This window comes from Lemur catta, chromosome 6, assembly GCF_020740605.2.
Source record: "Lemur catta isolate mLemCat1 chromosome 6, mLemCat1.pri, whole genome shotgun sequence".
Taxonomy (NCBI): domain Eukaryota; kingdom Metazoa; phylum Chordata; class Mammalia; order Primates; family Lemuridae; genus Lemur; species Lemur catta.
The window spans coordinates 5,167,142-5,193,392 of NC_059133.1; the positions used below are offsets into that span (position 1 = coordinate 5,167,142).

Consider the following 26,251-nt stretch of genomic DNA (forward strand, 5'->3'; position numbering starts at 1 on the left):
AATAAAACACTGTGGCCCCAAGGAAAAGTTTTTTTTTCTAGTGTGGCAATGTGTTAACATTGACTCTTTACATTGGTTTACATTTCTCTCAACTGTGAATGGAGCCATAAAAGGTCTGTAGGTGTTTGTGTGCATAAGTTTTAATAAATTTTAACTTCTTATAATAAATTTGTATATATTTTATGGTAGTAAATGATAAAATTGACTGGTATCTATGTAAATTTTATGTATTAATGTCATACCTAACTTAAGTTTTTCAATATTTCTAGGCTACATGGTTCATTTGTGAATTTTTTTCAAATTGTTCCAAATCTCTGAAAAATTTTCCAATATATTTATTGAAAAAATGCTGTTTTTAAGTGGACCCACACAGTTCAAACATGTGTTGTTCAAGGGTCAACTGTATTTGTTTTGTATACGATGGTTTTAGCATTTTGGGGAGATATTATAAGAGAGTAATAATTTAAAAATATATTTCACCTATTTGCATTTGCCAAAAATTTCACATCCATAATTAATCACAATTCTAAAGAATTCTTTATATCCATTTCTAGCTTTAATATGAACTACTTTTCTACTCTCTGTGAATTATGAATGATAAGGATAAAACTTGCTACTGTATGTTCATATCTAGTTCTTATGTTGTATAAGAACTAATTACCAAGAGCTGTTTATGGGTTTGTTGCTTTCTTCTGTAGGAGACTCTCTATTTCATATATTTGCAGCAACCCATTATCTTTGATTTTTCTAAATGTAGAACAATATATTCTATTAAGTTTGCATTCTTCTGTTTTGGCTGCATTGGGTTCTTAATAAGCCATCACCATCTTGCTTATCAAAAGCACCATCTATTTGGGTGCATGAAGAAATGATATTGGGGAGCTAGTTTTCTTTTGCTGCACTCATGATGTATATAACCCACTTTAAGCTTTGGATTTCTTCTCTACCTGTTTCAAATCAGCAAGGATTCTTCAGAGGAAACTTTGGGAAAATCAGAAGGTGGCAGGAATTACTAAGCTGCACTAAAGAATGAAACCTGGTGTAACTGTGGTGAGAGAGGAGTCATTGGATGTGCCATCCCTGGGTTCTGTCAGCCGGGAAAGCAACTACAGCACATGTGCACGAGGTCTTGGACTCCGAGCTCCCAAGGGCAGGCCTCACACCTTCACCCCTCTCCACCCTCCCAGGCAGGGCATGTTGTTTAAACAGAGCACAAGTGGGCTCATACGTGTGCTGTGGGTGTGTTCCCATGAGTCACTGTTAGAGTACCAGTGTCACAGGGTGGAGTGAGGACAGGATGAAATATCAGAGACGGGTCCAGAGACCTCTGTGCCGGACCAAGTCAGATCCTGGTTGTGTGACCTGGCTTCCTTATCTTTCAGTGAGGCCTCTTGCACCTTGTGTGTTCTGAGAGCCCATGTTTCATTCTCAGCCAACTGAGGCCACAGAATTCCAGACCATGTTCTGAAAGACCAACTTTGTGTTTTATTATGTAGCCCAGAGGGAGCCACCGAGGGAGACTTTTTGTTTTTTTGGAGATAGGAAATGGAATTCCAGATGACTGGCAGTTTGTTAATGCAGCTAAGCGGGCTTAATTTGACTGAAGCTTATTTGCAGACATTTTAGGAAATAAATCTGGGAAACCATTTGTGATTCTTTGCAGTCGACTTTGAAAAAGAAAGTGGCTATATTTTAGATTTATTTTATTCTCTTTTATTATAAAAGTAATACCTGCTTGTTTCAAAGAAGCCAGAAAACATAAAGGTACAAAATAACAGTTACCTGTAATCCTACCACCTGAATCCTACTACTGTGTTCTTTTTGGTGTATTATTTCCCAGATTTGTTTCTGATGCATACATGGATAGATGAATGGATAGATAGGAAGATAAAACAAGTGTTAAAATGAAAATTAAATTAGGCTAATTGTCCTTTTTAAAATCACGAGACAATATATAGCAAGAAAAAATTTCCACATCCATTAATTTAGACGTGCATCTTTGTTTTTAATGTCTGGGTAGTATTTCATAGGTTTGATGAGCCATTAATCTGTAAAACTTATCTTCTATTAATGGGCATTTAGATTGTTGCAATTTTTTTTTCTCTTACAAATGGTACAGAAAATATCCTTATCCATATACGTGTTCAATGGTCCTATTATTCCATGAGTATAAAGTTCTGGAAGGGGATTTAAGTATATTCAAGTACCAGCTTTTTATACACAAGCCAGAACTGGTTCTTACCATTCCCTTTAATCCTTGCCCATTTGAGGGGTAGAAAAAAAATGTTAACTTTTAAAGTTATCAATGAGCTTGAACAGTTTTTCATACATTTATTGGATTTTTTTTAGTTCTTTTTATGTGAATTACCTGTATATAACCTCTGTCTACTGTTCTATTGGATATTTATGTTTATTTTATTGATTTGTAAGAGCTATTCATATATTGTGAAAATTGACCTGTATTTCTCATGTATGTTAACAATAGTTTTCCTTACTCATTTTTTCACTGTTATTTGTGTGGGTTTTTTTAACCGAAAATATTAAGTATTTATATTGTCAGTCCTATCCATTATTTAAATTATTTCTGGCATTAGTGGTTTCTTCACAGCAAGAAAGGCCATCTCACACAAAGATTATATATTAGGTAATAGTCATCTTAATTTTCTACTACACTTTTATGATTTTTAAATTCTATTTAATGTACATTTCTCTCTATCTAGGGTTTATCCTAGAGTAACACAGCAAGTGGGAGACTTATTTTTTCCAGAATGTTCATCCAATCATTTCAATACAATTTATTAGATGGTTCATCATTTTCTTGGTTTATTCAAGTCTTAACTTTTGCCAGACAGGTGATGATTAAAAGGAAACACTATTTAAATTTACCTTTGACAATGTTAATAAACTAAAGCTATTTTGTTTTAATAGATGTCTCATTAGAGTATCAACAAGGCAAAAATTCCAAAAAGGAGCGTCTAATAAATTCTGTGTCATCTGAAGATACCTGGAAAAACTACTCCTTAGATGAAATTGAGAGGACCTTTTGCCAAGAGGTAAGAATGTTTTCCTAAAGCCACAGTTATCTAAAGTATAAACAGCAAAGTAGACAACTGTGAAAAACTAAGGACTAGACATCATTTCTAACATTTGTTTTGATCCTGCCTACATGTCCTCAAGCCCTGAAACCTATTCCATCTCCTAAAAGCAGCGATAGTAACAGTAATACTACCGCTAATGGTGACGGCAATGAGAAACTAATTTTTAAGTACATCCTTTGTGCTACTCATGTACTAACTCTAATAAGAAACATGTAAGACTTACATAAAGAAATGATATAACTTTATTGAGTGGCATAAAGGAAAACTTGAATAAATAAAGAGGTCTTTTCTAATTCTTGGATCGGAAGATTTAGTATTAATGCCTGCTCTCACTGTATCTGGATATATATATTTTTTCTTTCAAAAAATTGTAATAGAGGACTTATTCTATCACATATAAAATATTTTATAAAGGTTTAAAAATTAAGACAATACAGCACTGGCCCAGCAATGGACATTCAAATTGATTTAAAAGGATAGTTGGATAATGAACCCATCTTTAACATGTGAATTTAACCTATGATATGAGGCATTTCAATAAAGTATAATGGGAACAGGGAATGGATTATTCAGTAATTATTGAAATAATTTTGGGAAAAGTAAGCTTGTAACCTTCTACTCTTCACCAAAAATAATTTCTATATGCATTAGCTATTTAAGTTTAAAAATAAACAGTATGAATGAAAAAATTTTAACCTTGAAATTTAGAATCTCTTTTAAGCATGAAGTAAAGCCCAAAAGCCATAAAGAAAAAGACTGGTAAATTTGACTACATGAAAATGAAAAAGGTTTTGTACAGCAAAACTTTGTATAAACATGATAAACTTGGCAAAATATGTGCAGCATAAATGACAGTTAAATAATAACTCTTCCTAACATACATAGAACATTTACAAATTATTAATATAAAATTTTCAATAGAAAAATGTCAATGAGGAAAAACTAGCAAGGCCAGTATTGGTAAAGGTATTAGAGAAGTGAGCACTTTGTTGGTAAATTGGTAACAATTTTTTTCTCTAGTTGTTGTCGATGACTTTATTGTTTTCATAAAAACATGACCATTATAAAATCCATGAACATATAAAAAAATGTAAGCAATTCTGAAAAGTACAAAGAAGAAAGTAATAAATTATTCACAGTCCACCACCCAGAAATAATCAAAGGCAACATTTGGTGAACATAATTCTAGACCTGTCTTCATCCATATATAGAAGGATGGCTGCACAGTGAGTGGGTGGGTAGGTGGGTGGATACATAGATAGAAATAATTTTATGTGGATACATAGATAGAAATAATTTTATAAGAAGAGGATCATGTTCCTTTTAAAAAATAAAACATATTTAGTGCCTGTAGTCCCAGCTACTTTGGAGGCTGAGGTAGGAGGATTACTTGAGTCCAGGAGTTTGAGGCTACAGGGAGCTATGATTGCACCACTGCAGTCCAGCCTGGGAAACAGAGTGAGACTCATCTCTTAAAAACAAACAAACAAACAAAATATATTTAATTTAAATTTCCTCAGATTTACCAGATGAAAGGTAATGTCATGATCACCATCATATGATCACCATTATAATTAACCCTTTTATGGGGGCTTCCTGGGTGCCAGGCAGCGTTCTAAGTGTTCTTTAGGTGTTCTATCTAGTCCTAACAGCAACTCCAGGAGTTAGGCTCTACTGTTATCCCAGTTTTAAGTTGAGGAAACTGAGGCATGGAGGGTTAAATGACTTGCCAGTAAGTACTGGAGCCAAGTTTAAACAAGCTCAAGCAGGGTCGCTTTATTGTCCTTGCTCTTAACCCCACAGTGCGGGCCTCAAGTGAAACCGGAGACATTGTTGAACTTTGGATGAAACATTTCTTTCCTACAAGACGCGTTAGGTAACCATGGGGACTCTAGATAAGGAAAGAGATTCAAAAAGCCATTAAGAGCTGTTTTTGAAGGATGTTTCAGTTTTCAATTACAGACAGTATGGGCTGGCTTTCTGCTAGGAACTCAAAGTAATGGGCACTTGTGTGTTTCTCCCTACCCCTCCCTCCCACCTCACAATTTGTGTTGTTTATAGTTTGTCCTTAGTCAAGTTTATAATATTTATATTTTGTTCAGTCACCATAATTCCCCATGTTGTTTTGACTTTGTTTGATGTTTACACAAATTTAATGTGCATCACTATAGCTCAACACTTACCCCAGTTTATCCCTCTCCGAGTTCTTTATTTTGATGTATTTTTTGGTTGGCTGGATTTCACTGTCAAGAAATTTCCTTAAGAAAGGCTCATGGGTGCTTTTCCCTTTGTTTTTTTCATATTTGAGACTATGTGCCTTTTGATTCTATGCTTGCACAAAAGCTTGGCTGGGTATGATTCTTCCATCGTACTTTCTTTTCCTCATAATGCACTAAATATTTTTCCATTGTCTTCCGGCACCACATGATGCTGTGGAGAAACCTGGATCAACCAGATCGTTTTCCCCTTGTAGGTGATTTCCTTTTCCTACTTGGATGCCTAAAGTATTTTTTTCTTGATCCTTGAAATTAAAAAAGAAAAACGAAGCTATGTCTTGGCATGGAACATTTTGACAAAGTTTCCTGGAACACAGTGACATACAGATTCATTCTTCCTTCGTTTCAGGAAAATTTCCTTCGTATTACTAAAATCATCTCCCCTGTCCCTCTTTCTTCCTCCCTCAATCCTTCCTTCAGTGATATTCCCAGTTATCCTTATATTGGATCATTTCTGCTTATCCTTCATAGCTGTCATCTTCTCTCAAGTTGCTTTAGTCCTTTTCTTCTTTCCTCTGCCTTCATTCTTTCAAGCCACTCCTTTAATATTAATTTAAATTTCATTTTTGTCTCTTATTTTTGCTGTTTCTAATTTATTAGTTCCTATAATTATGTTATTTTTGCTTTCTATTTTCTTAGCTTTGAAACATCCCTTCTTGTCTCTTTCATTGTTTAATCATCTTCAAGATTTTCTTTTAATTAATTAATTTTCTTATTTAGTTCCTTTTTGTGGCATGAAATTCTTGCAGGAGATGTATTTATTTATTTTTTATGTTACATTTTCTTACAGACTGGGTTCTTTGTCTTTTGCCTAACGTTGCTTTCTTTCTGTGTTTGCATAGCTGCAAAGCCATCTATTTCTAGCTTCTTCGTGCTCAGGATGAGAGTCACACACACATATTGTGGATGTAGCTGTATTATCATTTTCACTGCTGGGCAGTGTTCTGTTATCTAAATAGTACACAAGTTATACTTTCTCCTATGGATGGACATTTGGACTGCATCCTGTTTGTGCTAATCCAAACAATGCCACCATAAATGGCTGCAGACATAGCTTCGGTGCACAGGTGCCAGGGTTTGTAGCTAGGAGTGAGAAATACACCCAGGAGTGGAATTGCTTGCTAGATTGTTGAAAATATGCCCCTCAGATTTAACTGGCAGCCTCAGATTGTTTTCCACGATATCAGTTTACGCTCCCACCAGAAGCATATGAGAATTCCTGTTGTTCCACATGCTCACCAACACTTGATATTGTCAGGCTTTTGCATACTTGCCAGTCAGATGCAGATGAAATGGTATCTCAGCTATGATTTTAATGTTCCTTTCCCTGATTACTAATGTGTTGAACAGCTTTTTATATCTTGCAATTTTGTTTAGAAGATTTTTGGTATAAATATATCCACTTTTAACAAATATTTATTGGCCTACTGCATGCCAATATTGTGGCTTTATTGTAGATATTATAATTATTAGTGAACAAAACAGACACAATGTTTGTTGTCATAGAGAGCACATGACTTTACATCAAGGCGAGAAATGTTAAATGAATAATCACATTCATAAATAATAATATTTTAGTCATATGACAGAAAAGGCCAGAATGTTAGGTGAGAGAATAACAACAGGCATTTTATTTAGATTTGGGATCAGGGAAACGTTTACAAAAACTCAATGCATAAAGAGGATAAGGATGGAAAACGGGTGTACCCTTTGCTAGTCCTTCAATAATGTAATGGCGTACTATATATCATGTAAAAGAATCATATAGATACATGCTAGTTCTTACGGAAAAAATTTCATAACATATGGTTAAATGAAGAAAGTACTTGTCAAACCTGAAAGTGTACTATGATTCCATTTTTGCAAAATTATAATATATGTTTATATGATCATGTTGAGGGTTTTGGAACACTATATACAAAATTGTGGATGGTAAGACTTCCAGGTATCTTTATTTCCTTTTTTATACTTTGCTGAATTGCTTGCATTTTTTTAAACAATGGCTGGTACTTTCTTTATAAACAGTAACAATGAAAATTTCTAAAAAGATACCTGTCACAAAGACAGTGTCTCTGTTTCATTCCTTGCTCTTTTTCTAAAAGCTCTTGATCATGTCAGAAACGCTCTCCTGAAAAAAAATGCTGGAGACCAAATGTCATTAAGATATTAAAAATGGGCTTCATTAGTCCAATAAATACACTGAGACCCTCCTCCACACCAGGATCTTGCTTCAGTTTTCCCCCAGGCAGTGTGTCAAATGCAACTCACCTCCTAGAAAGAGGAATGGGCAAATTTAGCCACATTTTGGGTTAATTTTATGTAACTTCCTAGGAAGCTTAGGTCCTTTTTAAGAAATGTAGGTCTCATAATATTTTTAAAGATTTTCCTTTTGGAGTTCCAATATTCCTGTGCATGCTAAGAAAGATTTAATGAATCTGCTTCTTACTCCTTTAGTGGATCGAGACTCTTGTACATATAGTTCCATGTTCTAGAAGCTTTTTAAGAAAGTCACCTTTTATACCAAGTTGGTGGTTCTTTTGCTTATCTTCTTATCCCAGTTAGCAGGAAAAATTGAATTTAGACAAGTAAGAGGGTTGAAAATATTGGAGAATATTGTTATTACTCAATAATAAACAGCAGGAAAACCTCTGGAAATAAAAACAATCTTCACAGTATTTTTATAAGTCATATAAAAATCAGTGGTTAACCTACATTGTTGCATTTTAGAAGTCCCATAAGCAAAGCTCATTCATCCAGGTTCTTTGTAATTTGCCATTTAAAAAGCAATGATTAAAGAAATGTCCAGTATATACTATGTTTATGCAATCCTTATATTAATTATTTTCCTTACTGTAAAAACTACTACGATTTTTAAAAAATGTTACCAGTTTTTTGTTTGATTGGCCTGACTTAATCAGGAGAATCGTAGCGTGGGCTCACAGTAGGGAATGGTTGAAAGTTTATTAAGAAAGATGCATCAAACTGGCAGATCCAGCAAGTATTTTTAGCTCTAAAATTTGAGGTGGAGCTATTATATGTGCTGTTTTTCCCTGAGAAACTTGTCTGCCTTGTCAATTCAGTAGCTGTGACTGGGAATACTGTTTTGTAGTGAACTCATCAATTAAACATTTGAAGTTCAGTACATGCCATGGTAACCTTTTTGATCAGTTTTTGGAGAGAAAATATGAAGAAGTTTTGGTAAAAATAAAATGGTTGAATAGTTCCATGAAGTTGATTTTCATGAATGCCACACTCTAATTTTAATTTATTGCAGTTTTGGAAGTCCTATGAAAAGATCGAAAAGGCTCTCAGTGCAGGGGACCCATCTAAAAGTGGTTATGTGTCTTTTAATTACCTAAAGATTGTCTTTGACACCTTTGTATACCAATTACCAAGAAGAATTTTTATCCAGTTAATGAAAAGGTAAGAGTCCCATTGTTTCCTTGACATTTTTTTCCCTAAACGTCAACTGTGAGAATAAGGAACAGCTTCATTTATTTTTTATTAATGTTTTAGACTTTTTATTATTGAAAATTTCAAACATATACAAACATAAAGAGAATAATATAATGAATCCGCTAACATAGCTACTATCCTGCTTCAACAATGTTCAAGTCCTGGCTAGTCAATTTCATCTGTTTCCCTGGTTATTTTCCTTAATCCTGGATATTTTTTAAACAAATACAAGACATCATATTTCCCCATATCTCTCTAAAAGATAAGAACTCTTTTTAAAAACAAGATGAAAATACTTTTTTCACATCTAATAGAATTATCAATAATATTAATAAATATCCAGTCAAGGTTCAAATTTAACTGCTTGTCTCATGTTTTCTTTTATAATTTATTTAAATCAGAATCCAAATTAAGTCAGTACATTGCAACTGGTTAATCTGCCACAAGTTTTTTTAAATCTATAGGCTTCATTTCTTAATTTTAGAAGTAATCTAGATTGTTATGTGGGCTTTCTTACAATCTAGAGTTGACTGATTGCAACCTGCAGTGACATTTAACATGTTTCCCTGTTTCCCTCCCCCAACTCCCTGCCCTACATTGATAGTTAGATATATAGACCTCTGTTCACAGTTTTTTTGGCAAGAACACTTCATAGGTGGTGGCAACTATATACTGACAGGTTGTCTCTCTTTTATGATCTTAGCATCCTCTGTTGATCATACCTAGATTCATTAATTCACTAGAGATTGTAAAGTGGTGATACTCTATCATTTCTTCTTTTTATTAGTTGGAGTACTTCTGTAATAAAAACAGCCGCCTCCTACTATTTGGTACCAGTGAGGCACCATTAGTGTAAGAAAGACAGGATATCCTTGATTCTTTCCCTTCATTTTCTACTAGTTCTCTAGCATCCTCCAAAAGTGATCAATGACTGTTTTTTCTTAATTATTTTTCTTAATAATTATTATGAACTCATGAATTTAAACATATTTTATGTGCCTCAATTCATTACAGTTATTATTCTTATTGATGATCAGTTTGTTCCATCTGGGGCAGTAGAAGCCTTTTCATGTTGGCTCCTGAGTCCTGTTGACATGACCCTAATAGTCTTGGATAGCTTTCTTGCTTTCTGTTGGGACAAAACGCTTCAGGCTCATCTTGTACATCTCCTGCCCGGACCTGGCATCAGCCATTTCTCCAAGGATCACTGGTTCCTTTCAGTTGGAAATGGTATATATAGACCAAAATCTGGGTAAGGAATACCCTCTTTAATTTACCTGGTTTTCTATCCAGGCGAGACAGAGAGCCTTTTCTCAGGGGAACTAGGGTGGAAGCTAACGGAAATATTGTCCTGTAAAACCCTGGGTAGTGGGTGGATGCCTTGGGGGTTCCTAGAAAGGAGAGGCTGTGACCTTACTAAATTCACTGATTAATTAGTTCTAGAAATTTTATTATAGATTCCCCAGTGTTTTCTAAATATACAGTCATGTTGCCTGCAAATAAAGGGAAGCTTAATCTTCTTTTCCAGTTTGTGTGTCTTTTATTTCTTTCTCTTGCCTTATTTTCCTGGCTAGGACAGTTTTATTGTCTAGGCAGTTTACTGGCTAGAACTCGCGAGAACCTTCAGCACAGTGCAGAACAGAAATGGTCGTATGAGACGTCCCTGCCTACTCCTCATCTGAGATAGGAAGCACTCCATCGTACACCATCGGTTATGATGTTAGCCATGAGTTCTTTGTAGCTGTCCTCTATTAGTTTAAAGAATTTCCTTTTTATTCCTTGTTTGCCAAAAGTTTTTATCATGTATGTTGAGTTTTGTCAAATGTTTTTTCTGCATCTTGTCTCATGATCATGTAGTTTTTCTCCACTATTCTATTAGTATGGAGAATTACATTGATTTTCAAATGTTAAGCCAACCTGGTATCCTGGGATTAAATTTCACTTAGTGATAACATATTACCCTTTTTATGTATTGTTTGATTTTGTCTGCTAAATTTTGTTAAGCATTGTTTTTCACAAGTGTTGTTTTTCTCACGTTGCCTTTCCTCATACAGTGTTTGTCTGGGTTTGAGATCAGAGTAATGCTGACCTTGGAAAATGTGTTGGGAAATGTTTCCTTCCTGAACTCTGCTTTCTGAGAGGCATTATTTATATTCCGTAAATGTTTGATAGAATTCACTGATGAAGCCATTTAGGCCTGGAGTTTTCTTTTTGGGAATGTTTTAATCACAAATTCAATTTTGAAAAAGTTAATATAGAACTATTCAAGTTTTCTCTTCCTTCTTGGGTCATTTTGGTAATTTGTGTTTTTCAACAAATTCCGTTTCATCTTAATTGTCAAATGTATTGGTATAACACTATTCATAATATTCCTGCATTATCCTTTTTAAATATAACCTTCTTATTTTAGAACAGTTTCACACTTACAGATTAGTGTGAAGATAGAGTTTCAGTGTACTACACACTCAGGTTCCCCTACTATTATCTTTCATGAGTATGGTACATTTTTCACAAATGATGAACTAATATTGATACATCATTATTACCTAATGTCCAAAATTTATTTGTATTTCCTCAGTTTTTCCCTGACATCCTTTTTCTGTTCCAGGATATCATCTAGGGTACCCCATTACACTTAGTAGTCATGTGTTCTTAGTCTCCTCTTGATTATGAGTTACTCAGGATTCCCTTGTATTTGATGACCTTGCAAGTTTTTGAGGATTGCAGATATTTTAAAGATAGTACTGAACCTATTTGCTGTCAATTGGAACAGGTATTTCTGTTCATGTCTTTCTCCCACTAATTTAATACCTTTTTCATCTTAACTAAGTGCTTATCATGCACTGTGGCCATAACTTTTGCAGTTGGAGGTACAACAGCTAAACTAACATGAATTTCTTTTTCCATCTTCACAATATGATGGATAGAAGATTTGTTCTTCCCATAGATCTTAGCAACCTCAGTATATGATTTTTTTCTTTCCTTATTAAGTCAAGAACTTTCACTTTTTTATGTAAAAGCTTGTGTTTGGCATATCTGAATTACCAGCATCACTACTCTGGTGCTTTGGGGCCATTATTAAGTGAAATAAGAGTTACTTGAACACAAGCACTGTGGTAGCATGACGGTAGATCTGATAACCAAGACAGCTGCTAGATGACTAAAGGCGGGTAGCGTACACAGTGCCACTACGCTGGGCAAAGGGATGATTCACATCCCAGACAGAATGGAGCAGGACAGTGTGGGGTCAAACTTATGATTGTTTACTTCTGGAATTTTCCATTTAATATTTTCAGACTGTGGTTGACTATGAGTAACTGAAACCATGGAAAGTAAAACTGTGGATAAAAGGGGGGACTACTATGGACATTATGTGTATTATATCTACCTATGTTATAAACCCCACAAGACAGTGTTACTGTCTTTTGCTTTAAGCAGAAAGAGATTAAGAAGAAAGCTTTTGGTATTCTTTTCAGATATTTACCATGTCTGACACTGTTTTGGTTTCTTTCTGGCGGGTCAAGGTCTTCATCTGCTATCATTTCCCTTCAGCCCGAAGAACTTCCTTTATTGATTTATAAATGTGCTAATGATGGATTCCCTTAGTTTCATTTTATTTAGAAATGTCTTTATTTTGCCTTCATTTTTGAAGGATATTTTCTTAGATGGAAAATTTTTCAGTAACTTTTTCCCTTGTTCTTGGCACTTTATGATGTTGTCCACAGCTTTTGGCTTCCATTGTTTTGAGTGAAAAGTCATCTGTTACATTGTTGTCCTCTTGTACTTAATGGGTCATTTTTCTTTTGTTGCATTCAAGATTTACCCTTTGAATTTGACTTTCAACTCTGTAATTATAGTATGCCTTGGCATGGCCTTTTTCACATGTGTCATGCTGGGTGTTTGTTGTATATCTTAAACCTGTAAATGTAGATCATTAATCAAATTTGGGTAAATTCTGGCCTTTGAAGTTTTTCTGTCTCATTCTTTTTCTCCTCTCCTTCTGTGACTTCAATTACATGTATGTCAGACTATCTGGTATTATATATTAATAGCACATTTTTGAGTCTCTGTTCATTTTATAAATATGTGTATATTCTGTATTCTTCATGTTGGATGGTTTCTGGTGATCTATATTTAAGTTCATTCACTCTTTTCTCCATCCTCTCCATTCTTTTGTTAAGTCCATTGAATGAATTTTTATTTTATATAGTATATTTTTACGTTCTAGAATTTTTGTTTAGTTCTTTTTATGATGCCCATTTCTCTGCTGAGATTTCCTATCTTTTGATTTATTGTGGGCATATTTTCATTTATTTCACTGAGGATAGTTATAATCATTGCTTTTAAAATCCTGTGTGTTAATGCCACTATTTGGGTTATCTCAGTTGATTGTCATTTTTCCTTAGCACATGTTCCATTTTCTTATTGTTCTCATGTCATATAACTTTGGAATGTATCGTGGCTATTGGAAATGTTTAATTGTAGAGACGCTAAATTTGGTTATTTTTTTCCTGATGAATGTTGCTTCTTTTATTTTAGTAGGCAATTATCTTGGTTGGACTCAAACTGCACACTCTGTTTCTTGGGTGGCTGCTCTGATCTTAGTTCAGATCTTTTGTGTTCAGCTAAGCTGTTCTGAGTATGTTCCAAACATCTGAGGTTCAGGAGCCAGTCAGAAATGTGGCGATATAGAATTTGGGAATCCTTCCCTGACTGTTTTCCTCCCAGGATTTCTTGTTTCTCTCTAGTGGCCATGGTTTACCTGGGATTGGTTTTCTAGTTTTCCAAGACATAAAGTCTTCTTTTTTTTTCTTAAACTGGTGCCCCTGCCACCCTTCATGCTGCAGTACCTCCCTAGCCCTTGGCTAAAAGCACTGAAAATACTCCCTACAATTCCACTCCTCTTAGCATGGATTTCACGTCAGAGTTTGTCTGCTGTTCAGCTTTCAGGTAACTGCTTTTGGTATTATGCCCAGAGTTTATTGTGATTGTTTGCAGGAGGGTTGGTCCAATAGGATCTTACTCTATCCCTATTGGAAGAAGTCAAGTTTTAGTATTGTCATATTAATTTATATAAGCACTTTATGTTTTAAGAGTATTAAAAATTTATTGTACATATTTGTGATAGCTAACTTTGTTGATATGTTGTTTGGCTTTTAAATTTTGTTTAGTACTTATGGTATACAGACATTTTGTATTTTGATGTAATTAAATAGGTAAGATTGAGATTTCCTCTCAAGTTTTGCTTAAAAATTCATTCTTATTCAAGGAGCAGATAAGTATATACCTGAATTTTCTTCTAGTTTTTTTAGTAGTCATAGTTTTTACATTTAACTTTTTAATCTCTTTTGAACTTATTTTAGTATATGGTACTAAGTGAAGATCTCATTTGATATTTTTACCAAAGAGCAAGGCAATTTCTTAAATATAATATATTGAAGCCGATTGTATTTTTAATGGTGGCCATGTGTTTCCATTATAGAAAAAAATTAATTTTTAAGTTACTGAAATTTAAGATGAAAAGATATAATATTGACAAGCTATATCAGAGTAGTGGGCAAAGTTTGAGGAACAAAGACTTAATAAGAAAGATGAAAAATTTTTTGTATGTGAATAGTATTTCATCAAACCAAGTCACAATCTCCTTTTTTAAATGTGGCCATGTAGGCCTAAAAAAATCAATGAGCTAATCTCTGTCTCTCTTTCTAATGGCCACACACACAGTGCTAGCAGCAGAAGCAGAAGTAATAACCATTTATCAAATATTAGCTGCTATAATTATAATCATAATAAAAGTACTATAGAAGTGTTAGATGCTATAATAATAACACTAAATAATGATAAATGCTATAAAGAAAGGATATGTATACCATGAGAGTCCAATAGAGGAACTAGCACTGGCTTGGAAATCAGGGAAGGCTTCCTTGAGGAAGCAGTGATTAAGACTTGATGGAGGAGTAGAATTAACCAGTAAGTGTAGGAAGTAGGTAGTGATTGGGGGATGTGTCAGTTGGCAAAGGAAGCAACACACCTAAGGGACCTAGGGCAGGGAAGAGCACAGCCCTTTTGAAGAACTGAAAGACCAACACAGCTGGAGCTAAGAGAGCCAGAGGACCGTGCATGTCATGGATGAGGCTAGAGAGGTGAGCAGAGCCAAACCATGCAGGCTTGCAAGTTTCAGAAGGATTTTAATTTTTATCCTAAGAGCAATGGGGAGATATGGAGAGATATTCAGCAAGAGAGCAATCTGATCAGATTTGCATTTCAAGAAGACAAAGCTGGCAGATGTATGGAAACATATTGGAGGAAGGCAATAGTAGGTACAAGGAGACCAAATAGGAGATTACTGCAATAATCCAAGTGAAAGAAGATGGTAGCTTGGTACTATATGTGGATGTATGAATGGGTGGATAGCTGGCTGCCTGGCTGGATATGTAACCTAAGTTGTGCTGGCAAGACTAATGGACTATAATCTTAAAGCAACTTAAGTTTATTTCTCATTGCTCCTTGAAATCTGCTCAATTGGATTAGTTCTTTTGCCCCTAGACAAAAACATGAGCTGACCTTGATTTTTCAGGTTTGTCAGTTTAGTAATGCAACAGCCAGTCTCATGTACAGTCAGAGCCATAGACTTGATTTAATTGTGAATTGTGCCCCCTCCCCCAGTTAGGGCTCTTGCCAGGCAGGAAGGAAGGGGGCCCGATGGCTGCTTCTCCCTTTCCCCACTTTGCATATCTCTTCCTCCCTCATCTTGTAAGCTCTGTTTCTGACTCCTCCAGGAACTGAAATACACGGAGAAAGCGGAGAAAGAAAGGGCAGCATGAAAGTTCTGACTTGACCGGCATTGCTTGTGAGCTGGAAGCTGTGTTCTCGGGGCCTGGCAAGCGTTTGTAGGTTTTTCCTTTCACGAGCACCGTTGTTGGTTTTTTTGGATTTCACATTTGATGAAGGCAGATACATCTCTAACCCAGCTGATTGCTTATTCCTTTCTCGGCCCCTGGGAATTTGGGAATAGAGAAGGAAAAACTTCGCTTTCAAGGTGTGTTCATTCCTCCAGAATGAACACATTGTCCTCCAGAATGGTGTGTGTGCACGCGTGCGCATACTCTCTTTCTCACATGACCCACATCTGATCCACGTGAAATTATTTTCGTGATAACTCTGATAGAGCAAATCAACCAACAGCCCCCGTAACAGTCCCCCCAGTCAACCAACCCCGCCTTCTTTTCCCCGGTGGCTAGCCAGCTCATCTCTCACCCGCAAGATGCCTGTGTGGGAGTCAGGCACCAACGCAGCTTCCCCCCATTGCAGGGGACAGGTGCCAAGCTCCCCAAGTGGAGCCAGTTCTTGTCACAAAGCTTCAGGTGATGAATAGATATCCTTCTCCCTATCCTTTGTGCTGGGGTTGGGACTCAGGCATACCAAAAGATTTTCTCCAAAAATCCTCTCTCTTATCCTCTATTTTCTGGACTTTTTAGTATCCTAGGTGTACGTAAAGAGTTTAAGTTTATCTAACCAGTTCTCTCTCAGCTACAATCAAACCAGGGCAGTCTGTCTGATGCCCGCTTCGGTGTCTCATATCTGTTATCCAAGGACCTCAGGCAAAACTACTTTTTGCCATCCTGTTACGGAAGGGTGGATGCTGCTTAACCTGTAACATTCACAGCAGGTCAGGGTGTCCCGCCTGCAGTAGAGGCTTTCGATCTATCAGCCCTAATCCTTATGGTAACACCCTCAGAAGAGATCATTGTTCTCATGATGAGAAGGACAGAGAATCAGAGTAGTGAGCAGCTTCTCTGAGGCCGCGTCAGTAGTGCAGGAGCAGGGATTCGCACTCTGCTCTTTCTGAGCAGCACCTGTATCCACATCGGGTCGCTCCTGCTGGCACCTTGTAGCTCAGACATTATTGGACTCTGAGGCATGGGACCATATTAACTTTGGAAGTTTGCTTTTGAATAATTTTCCAATTACTTATTCTTGCTAAGACTTTAAATCTATACTAGTTTTCTATTGCTGCTATAACAAAGTACACAGGCCTAGTAATTTAACACAGATTTATTCTTAATGTTTGGTAGGTTAGAAGCCCAACATGGGTCTCACTGGGCTAAAATCCAGGTTTCAGCAAGGCTTTGTTCCTTATGAGGGGTCTGGGGCAATTACATTTCTTGCTTTTTGCAGTTTCTAGAAGCTGCCTACATTCATTTATTTACAGCCCCTTCCTCCATCTTCAGAGCCAGCCATGTCACATCTCTGGCCCTCCTGTCATCACAGCTTTTTATGGCTGCAGCTGGGAAAAGTTCTCCCATTTTAAGAGCTTATGTGATTAAATTGGGCCCACCTGGATAACCCAGGTGACTCCATCTCAAGATCCACCCTTAATCACATCTGCAAAGTCCCTTAGTACAGGGAACGTATTCTCAGATTCCCAGGATGAGGATGTGGACACTGTGGGGGCCGTTGTCCTGCCTACCACAATAATTGAGCTCTTCAAATAATTAATTTGAAAAAATTGTTGTATGGACATTAGAATTTTAATCAAATTCATTTGTTTCTTCATTCAGCGTATGCTACCACTAACAGAATAGAGAGACATGGAGATGTGTAATCAGTTTGATTTTTTCTTGCTTTTTAAAAATCAATTTATAGTACTATTTTACTAAATGATTTTGTTTACCTTAGATTTGAAACTTCATATAAATTCATTGCTGTCATTTTCAATTCAGTATTAAGCATCTAATCCATGCAGTGTTATAGAAAAATGTTTAAAATAATATTTTTGTTTTTTAAAATCCAGACTTGGACTTAAAACCACCACAAAAATCAATTGGAAGCAATTTCTAGCATCATTTTATGAGCCTCAGGGGTTGGATATTAGCAATATTGTTCCCCCAAGAAAAAGAAATAGGTATGTAAAAAAAAAAACAAAACAAATTTTAGTTACACATATCATAATATGTAAAAGGTTAGAGAATATCCGAGTTACTTTTTCATCATTTGTTGAATGACCAATTAGTCTCCACTGAATAATTGCCAACTTTTACATAGTGATTTTACAGTTTATAAATTATTTTTCATACATTTTTCTTATTTAAGATTGACTTAAACTGTAAGGTTGGTGTGATTACTATTTCAATTTCTAGATGAGAAAAATAAGACTACAAGATCTTCACTTAGTCACCAGCTCAGTGTGCGGTGAAGCCCAAGGCTCTGGGTACGCACACAGCTGCTGCTGCTGAGCTCCAGGTTCTTGCAAAATTGTGTATAAACATGTGCTTGTTAAGTGTGGTATGGAAAAGAACAATATTGTTCATTCGTTTCCAGCCACTCTCTGCGTGGTGCACATATCATGGGTCATGGGGATTATTTGCCTTGGACGTCATCCTGTCTCATTCTCATATCTATTATAACTTCATATTTACAATATCATGTAAATTGTGGTGGGGGCCCCAAAATGCAAAAAAAGTACCTAATAATATGACATTTAGAATTTAGACTTTGCTCTAAGAAGTATTTTGTTTATGTTGAGGTGCATCCCGGACTGATTGCCCTCTATGAGTCTTAAGGGAAAAACCAGGCTTTATAATCTTGGCACATTCATTGAAAGCATTATGCTCCATTGTAAAGTAAAATATACCACATTTCATGGTTCCCATCCCTGTCTCAGGGATTTATGAATATTTAATGAACTGCTCTCGTTACCAGCCTTTCAGGTATTCAGAGCCTTCAGAGCTCTCTGCTCCCGAGATGCAACTCTGTGAATTCATTTTTTCTTTTTCAGACAGAGTCTCGCTCTGTCACCCCAGGTAGAGTGCAGTGGCGTCAGCCTAGCTCACTGCAACCTCAAACTCCTGGGCTCAAGTGATCCTCCTGCCTCAGCCTCCCGTGTAGCTAGGACTATAGGCATGCACCACCATGCCCAGCTAATTTTTCTATTTTTAGTAGAAATAGGTTCTTGCTCTTGCTCAGGCTGGTCTCAAACTCCTGAGCTGAAGCAATCCTCCCGTCCCAGCCTCCCAGAGTGCTAGGATTACAGGCATGAGCCACCATCCCCAGCCGAGTTACTCTCTTAAGTGAAGTTACTTCTGTTTCTTTATAATTTTCTCGTCTAATAGTATCTTATCTAGAGCTGTCAGAATTTTAAAGTTTTATTTACTTTAAAACTGTGGTTCTCAACTGCGGGCAATCTTGCCTCCCAGGAGACATTTGGCAACATCACGAGATGTTTTTGGTAGTTACACTAAGGTTGGGGATGCTACTGATGGGAGCTGATCATAATCCCGAAAGACAACAATCCTGAACGACATAATCCTAAAAGATCAAAACCCCTAAAAGTCTAAAATCTCTACAATCACAATCCTGAAAGATCAAAATCCTGAATATATAATTCTGGAAAAACTAATTTAAAAATTCTTCAGAAGATATTTATTTACATTTTTAAAAGTGCATTTATTTGAGAGACATATAAATACACAACAGAACACTTCATAGGAAACTTTACACAATAAAATAGGCAATAATACCTTACATATTTTTGCAGGTATAAACACTCAAGTATACTAACGTTAGGTGCATGGGTATGATAGTTATGAGCAGACAAATTGAATTCATTAAAAATAGGTCAAAATGGAAATGTATAAGCATATTACTACGGTTAGTAATTGTGTGCATCCAGCTTAATAACTGTGGTCATCTGAAATACTGTGATGGACAACCTAAGTCTTTTGATAAGATGCATCAAAATCTGAGATGGTGTTTCGTGAAAATCCCAGGACAGTATAGAAAAACTGTCCGCCAAACTGATAGGGAATCAAGAGACCAAAGAGTGACTCCGACAAGTCATTGGCAGGTTAGATGAGTTTGACAGAGGTTACTTATTAGGGCACTTGCTTCTGGGTGGCACAGGAATTTCTTCCACAGGAGCTTTCTTGCTTGCAAAATCCACATCTGCCCACCCTGTGGTGTTGCCTTAACTCTCTTCCCCATGAGTAATGCAAAGTTTTTACATTGTGCTTTTGCTTGGTCACAGTGAAACATATCACACCAGTGCAGTACCATTGTTACCCAAAGTTCAGTACTTGTCCCCAAGGCTGAACGAATGAGGCCAAGTGGTTTCAGGAAAAGGAAAGAGAAGTTTATTAATTTGCTGGCAAATGAGGAGGATGGCAGACTCTCATATTAAAGAACCACCATCCCTCTTTTAAACAGAAAAACAGGGTTTTTAAAGGGGGTTTTCAGCTTTGGGCTATTTCTGTTTGACTATAGCATCTCTGATGAAGATTATCTCGTGACATCTGCCTGGATAATTCTGTTGAACTATCCCCTGTGGTTTAAGATACTGTGAAACAGAGAACACCTCTCTGCCCCTCTGATTACTGGCCTCCAGCAGGAATGTAGGTTTTAATTCCTCAAAAAGGGTGAGGGGTTTTAAAAAGACAACTCATAAACATTTTGCCCTTTTTTGGACCCTTACTTCAGTTACACCATCATCATAATGCTGCCATGCAACCCATGTTATGTTAATGATATTACAGGTTTCCCCTACGTGGGGAATTTAGCATTACAGTTAGCTAAAGGGCACTATAGGACAATCAAAGAGCTATAAAGCAGTCAGGCCCTGTTAGAACCCACTATTTCAAGACAAGAAAGTGTTGGGTACTTTTCCCAGGCCCAGTAGTTATCTTGGTACCTGCTTAATCTATTTTGTAACAGTTTTGTTGAGCACTCCAGGCCAGCACGATGTTTCTGTTATGTGGTGGGGAACTTGCATTTTTCCCTCAGGTTCGTTACCACCACATACTGCAATTGCCCAAAGAGCTGAGATCTTGAGAAACTTTCTCTTTCACAAATGCAGAGGTATAAAAAGGAAGTTTGAACATTTTTATGTACATGCACAATGCTTACACACAAAGTCAATGATGTGATAATGCACTTTGGTGGAGTCAAATTTCTGATGTCCAAGACAGCAGAAGAAAAGTCTGTCCCGGATCTCAGAGAGAGACCAGTTTGCCTTCTGTGTTCCCTCTGGGACCCCAGCCGATTGGATGGTGCCTGTCAGCACTGAGGGCAGATCTTCCCCACCTAGTGCACTCAGGAAACATCCTCATAGACACACCCAAAATAACGTGCTACCAGGTTCCTAGGCATTCCTTAAGCCAGTCAAGTTGGCACCTAAAATTAAGTCCACAGATCTACTCCTTATCAACTTGGCACCCACACGCATCTCCTTAAACCATACTTAATTTCCAAATAAAGACAAGGTAATACTTCCACCTAATATGATACAACTATCATGCGTACAAGTGAAAAGACACTAAGCCCTTCCCCAGAATTCAGCTTTTAGGATTTCAACATTCAGGATTTTAATCTTTCAGGATGGTGATTTTTGAAATTTTAGACATTAGGGTTTTAGATGTTAGGGATTTTAGACTTTAGGGATATTGATCTTTTGGGATTTCAACATTTGGGATTATGGCATTTGAGATTGTGTCTTTCTGGATTATGATCCAAATCTGCTACTGTTATCTAGGGATAGAGGCCAGGGACACTGCTCAGCATCCTATAGTGAGTACCCCATAACAGAGAGCTCTCTGCCCCCAATTTCAGTAATACTCGGTAAATAAAAACTGCTGTAAAAAGTATCCGTTTATGCCAGTGCTAGCAGTCTTTAGAAAAACTAGGTTCCAATGAGTCACTGAGGAGGAACTCAGACTCAGTAAACCAGAGTATGTTTCTGAAAAGTAGTGGGGTATATGTTTGTTTTTACACAACTGGAAAAAAGCTAAGATGGCCATATAGATGCAGCAACAAAAATCCCCAAATGTGAGAATGGTTCCACAGGTAAACTGATTCACTATCATTAGTTAGTGGAAAATGTTTGGCTGTGTAATTGAACATTGAGAAAGGGAAGCAGCAAACAGTATTTTGTTATGAGATTCTGGCAGTCTCCCTTTCTGAGCAGAGTCTACACTGCAGTTGATTTTGATCTCCAGAGGGGACAATCATGGCCTTCAAGAGCACACAGGTAGACCGGTGGGGATGAAAGAAAGAGGCAACAGAGGAAGAAGGCCAGGCAACATAGGTGGTCATAGCCCTTCCACTGGCGATGGAAAGGGAGAGCTCGTGAAGACTGCTGTCCTCACAGCTTTGAGACTGGAATTTGTGCCCTCAGTCATCGCTGGATGAGTGTGCTACAGTCCGCTGCCCATAAAGGAGGAGATGGTTCCCAGCTTCTCACTGTGGCTGAGGTCTCAGACCATAGATCCATGGTCTATTTACCAATCTTTTTGGAGACCAAAAGCACTGATTTGCACGATGGCTGACCAGAGTTGGTTTAAGGGAAGGGGGCGGGGTGCAGCAGAGCTACCTGATGCCAGTGGCAAGTGCACCCCTGGCATCTCCCTTATTAGATCTCATGCTAGCAGAGTGATGGAGAAGCCATACAAGCACATTACACTTTCAGGAACAAGAGCCATCCCCAAAGAAAGTGTTATTATAGCTGTTGTGAGGGTGCTTGTTTTTTACATTAAGAAAGAGCAAAGTTCAAGGAGATAATCTTATTTCTGTTTTTCTCCTAATCCTCTTGTAGCTTCAACTCTAGAAATCAATCTCGCAAGAAAGATATCATCACAAAGTTATTTAGACATTCTGAAGACTGCTTTACATCATTGAAGAAAGCATTACTGATGATCAATACTGTAAGATTTTGAAACCCTTCTCTTGGGGAAACACTGTTTCTAAGAATGCTAACACTCAGAACGATACCAATAAAAACTCAATATTCGTTCATTTATCCATCCAACAAACACTTTTTGAGCTCCTGTTATATTGTTCTGTGTGCTCAGGGATATGAACCCTGACCTCAAGAGTTGAGTCTAGTTGGGAGGAACAGAGGATGTAAAATTAATTGCAATGTAGGAAGATAAATGCCGATAGCAATGTGTGGTGAGATTGTTAGGAATGGAGTGACTAGTCCTTGTTAACTATGTAATTAACAAGTGGTCCAGACTTGCTGAACCTTTCCCACCATAACCTAGAGTTTATCAGTTCATAAGCAACTTGCTGCCCATAACAGAAGCATTTTCTTAGTTCCAAAATAGCCTATTTACTTTTTTAATTGTACTACAGAGGCTAATTCATGACTTTGCGACTTGCTTTTTCTTGCTTTAAACATTAGCTCCTGTCTCACTTGAATGTTTATTTTAGAAAGCAGCATTTGGATACTTTGATACATAACAACATTTCCCAAGTTTGTATTTACTAATCACATTCAGTAATTGAATCTCTAGTAAATAATGAGGAGCAGGGTGAATTACTTTTCTTTAGACTCAAATAGGACTGTGTACAAATGACTTCATATGCCAGAGGAGTTCCTTAGCCTCAGCATCAGCCTCACACAGACAGCCGACAAAGGACAGACGTGTGCGAGCACGAGGGCAGCACTCTGGGGAGCAGCCCACATTGCCTGGAGATGGCCTCCAGGTTTGGGGTTTGCTGTCTGTGCTGGAGGCTCCAGCTCCCGCGTCTGTCAGCCTAGAATGCCATTGCTTGGGGTTTCCAAGCACAGTGTGGATTCAGAAATGTGGGGTTCTGTGTTCCTGGGGAGATATACCTATTTTAATGAATATTTAGGCCTATATGACTTGGTCTCTCTGAATGAACAATAATACCTAATGCTTACTATGTGCCAGGCACGATCTTAGCAATTCGGTTATGTACACACACTTAATCCTCTCAACACCTCTATGAGGTAGACATTACTGTTATCTCCATTTGACAGTTGCAGAAAGGGAACCTCAGGGCCAGTAACGAGCCAGAGGCTCCCCAGCTGGAGGTGGGGGAGCGCCTGGCTCCAGAGCGGGTGCCCTCCAGCCCCGGGCAGGGCTGCCAGGGAGTGTGCTCACAGAACCACCTAGGGAAAGAGGAATGAAGGCTTTTGTGGGGTTCTATTACTATATTGAAGAAGTAATTTAATTAAAAATAGTGAAATCTTTGTTTCCTTCAATGGAAGACTGTAATAATGCTAACCACTCCAAATATTAGACCATTTAAAAGTCAATGCTGTACTGCCCAACTGGAGATCAATATGCAGATAGTGTAGGTTAAAAATTGAGTACCTAGGCTGTGCTGGGCCCTTGTGTTGCGTTGAGCACTTAGGCTAAACACACAGAGAAGTAACCCAAAGCCCCTGCTGCTGCTGAGCTCTCACTCTGGAGCACCACATAACAGTAGTGACCACCAGGTGCCTTAGAGATGTGTAGTGCACGGTTTCAGAGTGGGACCTCCTGTCCCCTCCCCCCGCCATCACCAAGTGCCTTGCCATGGAAAGGACTGGATGAAGAATGCAGGGGAGGGAGCCAGGAGCAGGCAGGGCTGGGTGTGTTGCCTGCTGCATAGGGCAGCCGTGGGAAATAGGTCTCTCTCCTGCGGCAGAGGGGATGTGCGATGTTTAGAAGAAAGACTGCTTTAGATCTGCTCCAAGTCATGCATCCATTTGCTGTATGTGCTGCCTCCAGACGCTGCCACCAGCTCTGCCAGTGGACCCAGCTGTTGTGATCACTTATATTTAAATGAGGTGGCTCACTTCCTATCACCCAGAAACAATTTGCACACTGACTTTTGACTTACTCTTATTCTTGGTGTTATTATTTGCAGCTGATGTGATTGTGTTATTAGAAACTCCAAAAGACTCTTCTCATAAAACATTAGAACTAGTAGAATTTAGGTCATTGGATACAAGGTCATCATCCAAAGACCAATAATATTTCTATAAAGTGCAATAAACAATTAGAGAAGAATTTTAAAAGTGTCATTTTTAATAACATTTAAAAAATCAAATACCTAGGAATATATTAACAAAAATGTACAAATTCTCTTCATTGAAGGCTACAAAGATTATTCACAAAAATATTATCAATTCTTTATAAACTTTCAGAAAGTATAGGAGGAAGGAACACTAACTCAATCTCTGAGGCCAATATTACCCTGATACCAAAGCCAGGCAAAAGGATCACAAGAAAAGAAAACTGCAGCCCAATATCCTTTGTGACTATAGTTACAAAAATTCTCAACAAAATGTTAGTGAGTCCACTCCAGCAATATACAGCAAGGATGCAATGCTATGGCCATATGAGATTTATCCCAGGATTGCAAAGTTGGTTTAACTTCAAAAAAACCCAATTAATGTAATATGCAATATTAATAGAATTAAAGACAAAACTGCATGATTATCTCATAGATGCAGAAAAAAAGTACGTGAAAAATCCAACATCTGTTCATGATAAGAACTTTCAACAAATTAGGAATAGAAGGGAAATGCCTTAACCTCATAAAGGACATTTACGATAAATCCATAGCCAACAGCATAGTTAATGGTGAAAGACTGAATGCCTTTCCCCTAAGATCAGGAATGACATGGAATGTGAGCTCTTGCTACTTCTGTTCAACACTGTGCTTGAGTTCTATGCAGTCCAGTCAGGAAAGGAGAAGTAAAAGGCATCCAGACTGGACCGACAAGACGAGATCAGCGCTTTCAGGGTGGTGTGGCCATAGACAGGCATCCAGATTGGAAAGGAAGGAGAAAGACTGTCTTCATTCACAGACATGATCTTGAGTGTAGAAAATTCTAAGGATTGTGTGAATGTGTGTGCACACACACACTGCTAGAACTAATAAGTGAATTCATCAAGGTTGCAGGGTATAAGATTAATGTATAAAAATCAGTTACATTTCTATAAACTAGCAATGAACAATCTGAAAATGAACTTCAGAAAGCAATTTCATTCGTAATAGCATCAAAAGAATAAAATACCTCAGAACAGATTTAACAAAAGAAGTGCCAGACATATATACACTGAAAATTACAAAACATTTTTAAAAGAAATTAAAGAATATATAAATAAATGAAGAGACATTCCATATTTATAGATTAGAAAACAATATTATTAGGATGACAGTTCTCTCCACATTGATTTATAGATTTAGTGCAAACCCTATCAACATCCCAGCTAGATTTTTTTTTTTTTTGCAGTTAAAAAACTATCTTAAAATTCATGTGGAAATACAAAGGTTGAGAAATAGCCAAAACAATCTTGGAAAAGAAGAATGAAGTTAGAGTACTTAAACTTCCAGATTTTGAATCTTAGTAAAAGACTATGTGATACTGACATGAGGGTAGACATATAGATCAATAGAACAGAATTGAGCATCCATAAATAAATCCTTAAATTTGTGGTCAATTCTCTTTTGAGAAATTCAGTGGAGGAAAGGGTAATATTTTCAAAAGTGGTCCTGGGACAATTGGATATCCATATGCAAAAAAATGAATTTAGAACCTTACCTTATACTATATGCACATAGACTTAAATGTAAAAGCTAAAATAATAAAATTATTATAAGAAAAACATATGTATATTTTAGGCAAAC

General features: G+C 37.1%; 1 protein-coding gene across 2 annotated transcripts in view; it reads left to right on the forward strand.

Moving 5' to 3' along the window:
- Positions 1-26,251, forward strand: part of EFCAB6 (EF-hand calcium binding domain 6) — a 221,200-nt gene that overhangs the window by 68,636 nt on the left and 126,313 nt on the right. For both annotated transcript variants that reach the window (XR_006735936.1, XM_045554715.1), the window contains 4 exons: positions 2,929-3,053; positions 8,649-8,797; positions 17,625-17,735; positions 22,416-22,524. Coding sequence is in view for 1 of the 2 variants with exons in the window: in XM_045554715.1 (XP_045410671.1) it covers positions 2,929-3,053; positions 8,649-8,797; positions 17,625-17,735; positions 22,416-22,524 (494 nt within the window). In the remaining variant the exon portion in view is untranslated. The remainder of the gene's footprint in view (positions 1-2,928; positions 3,054-8,648; positions 8,798-17,624; positions 17,736-22,415; positions 22,525-26,251) is intronic.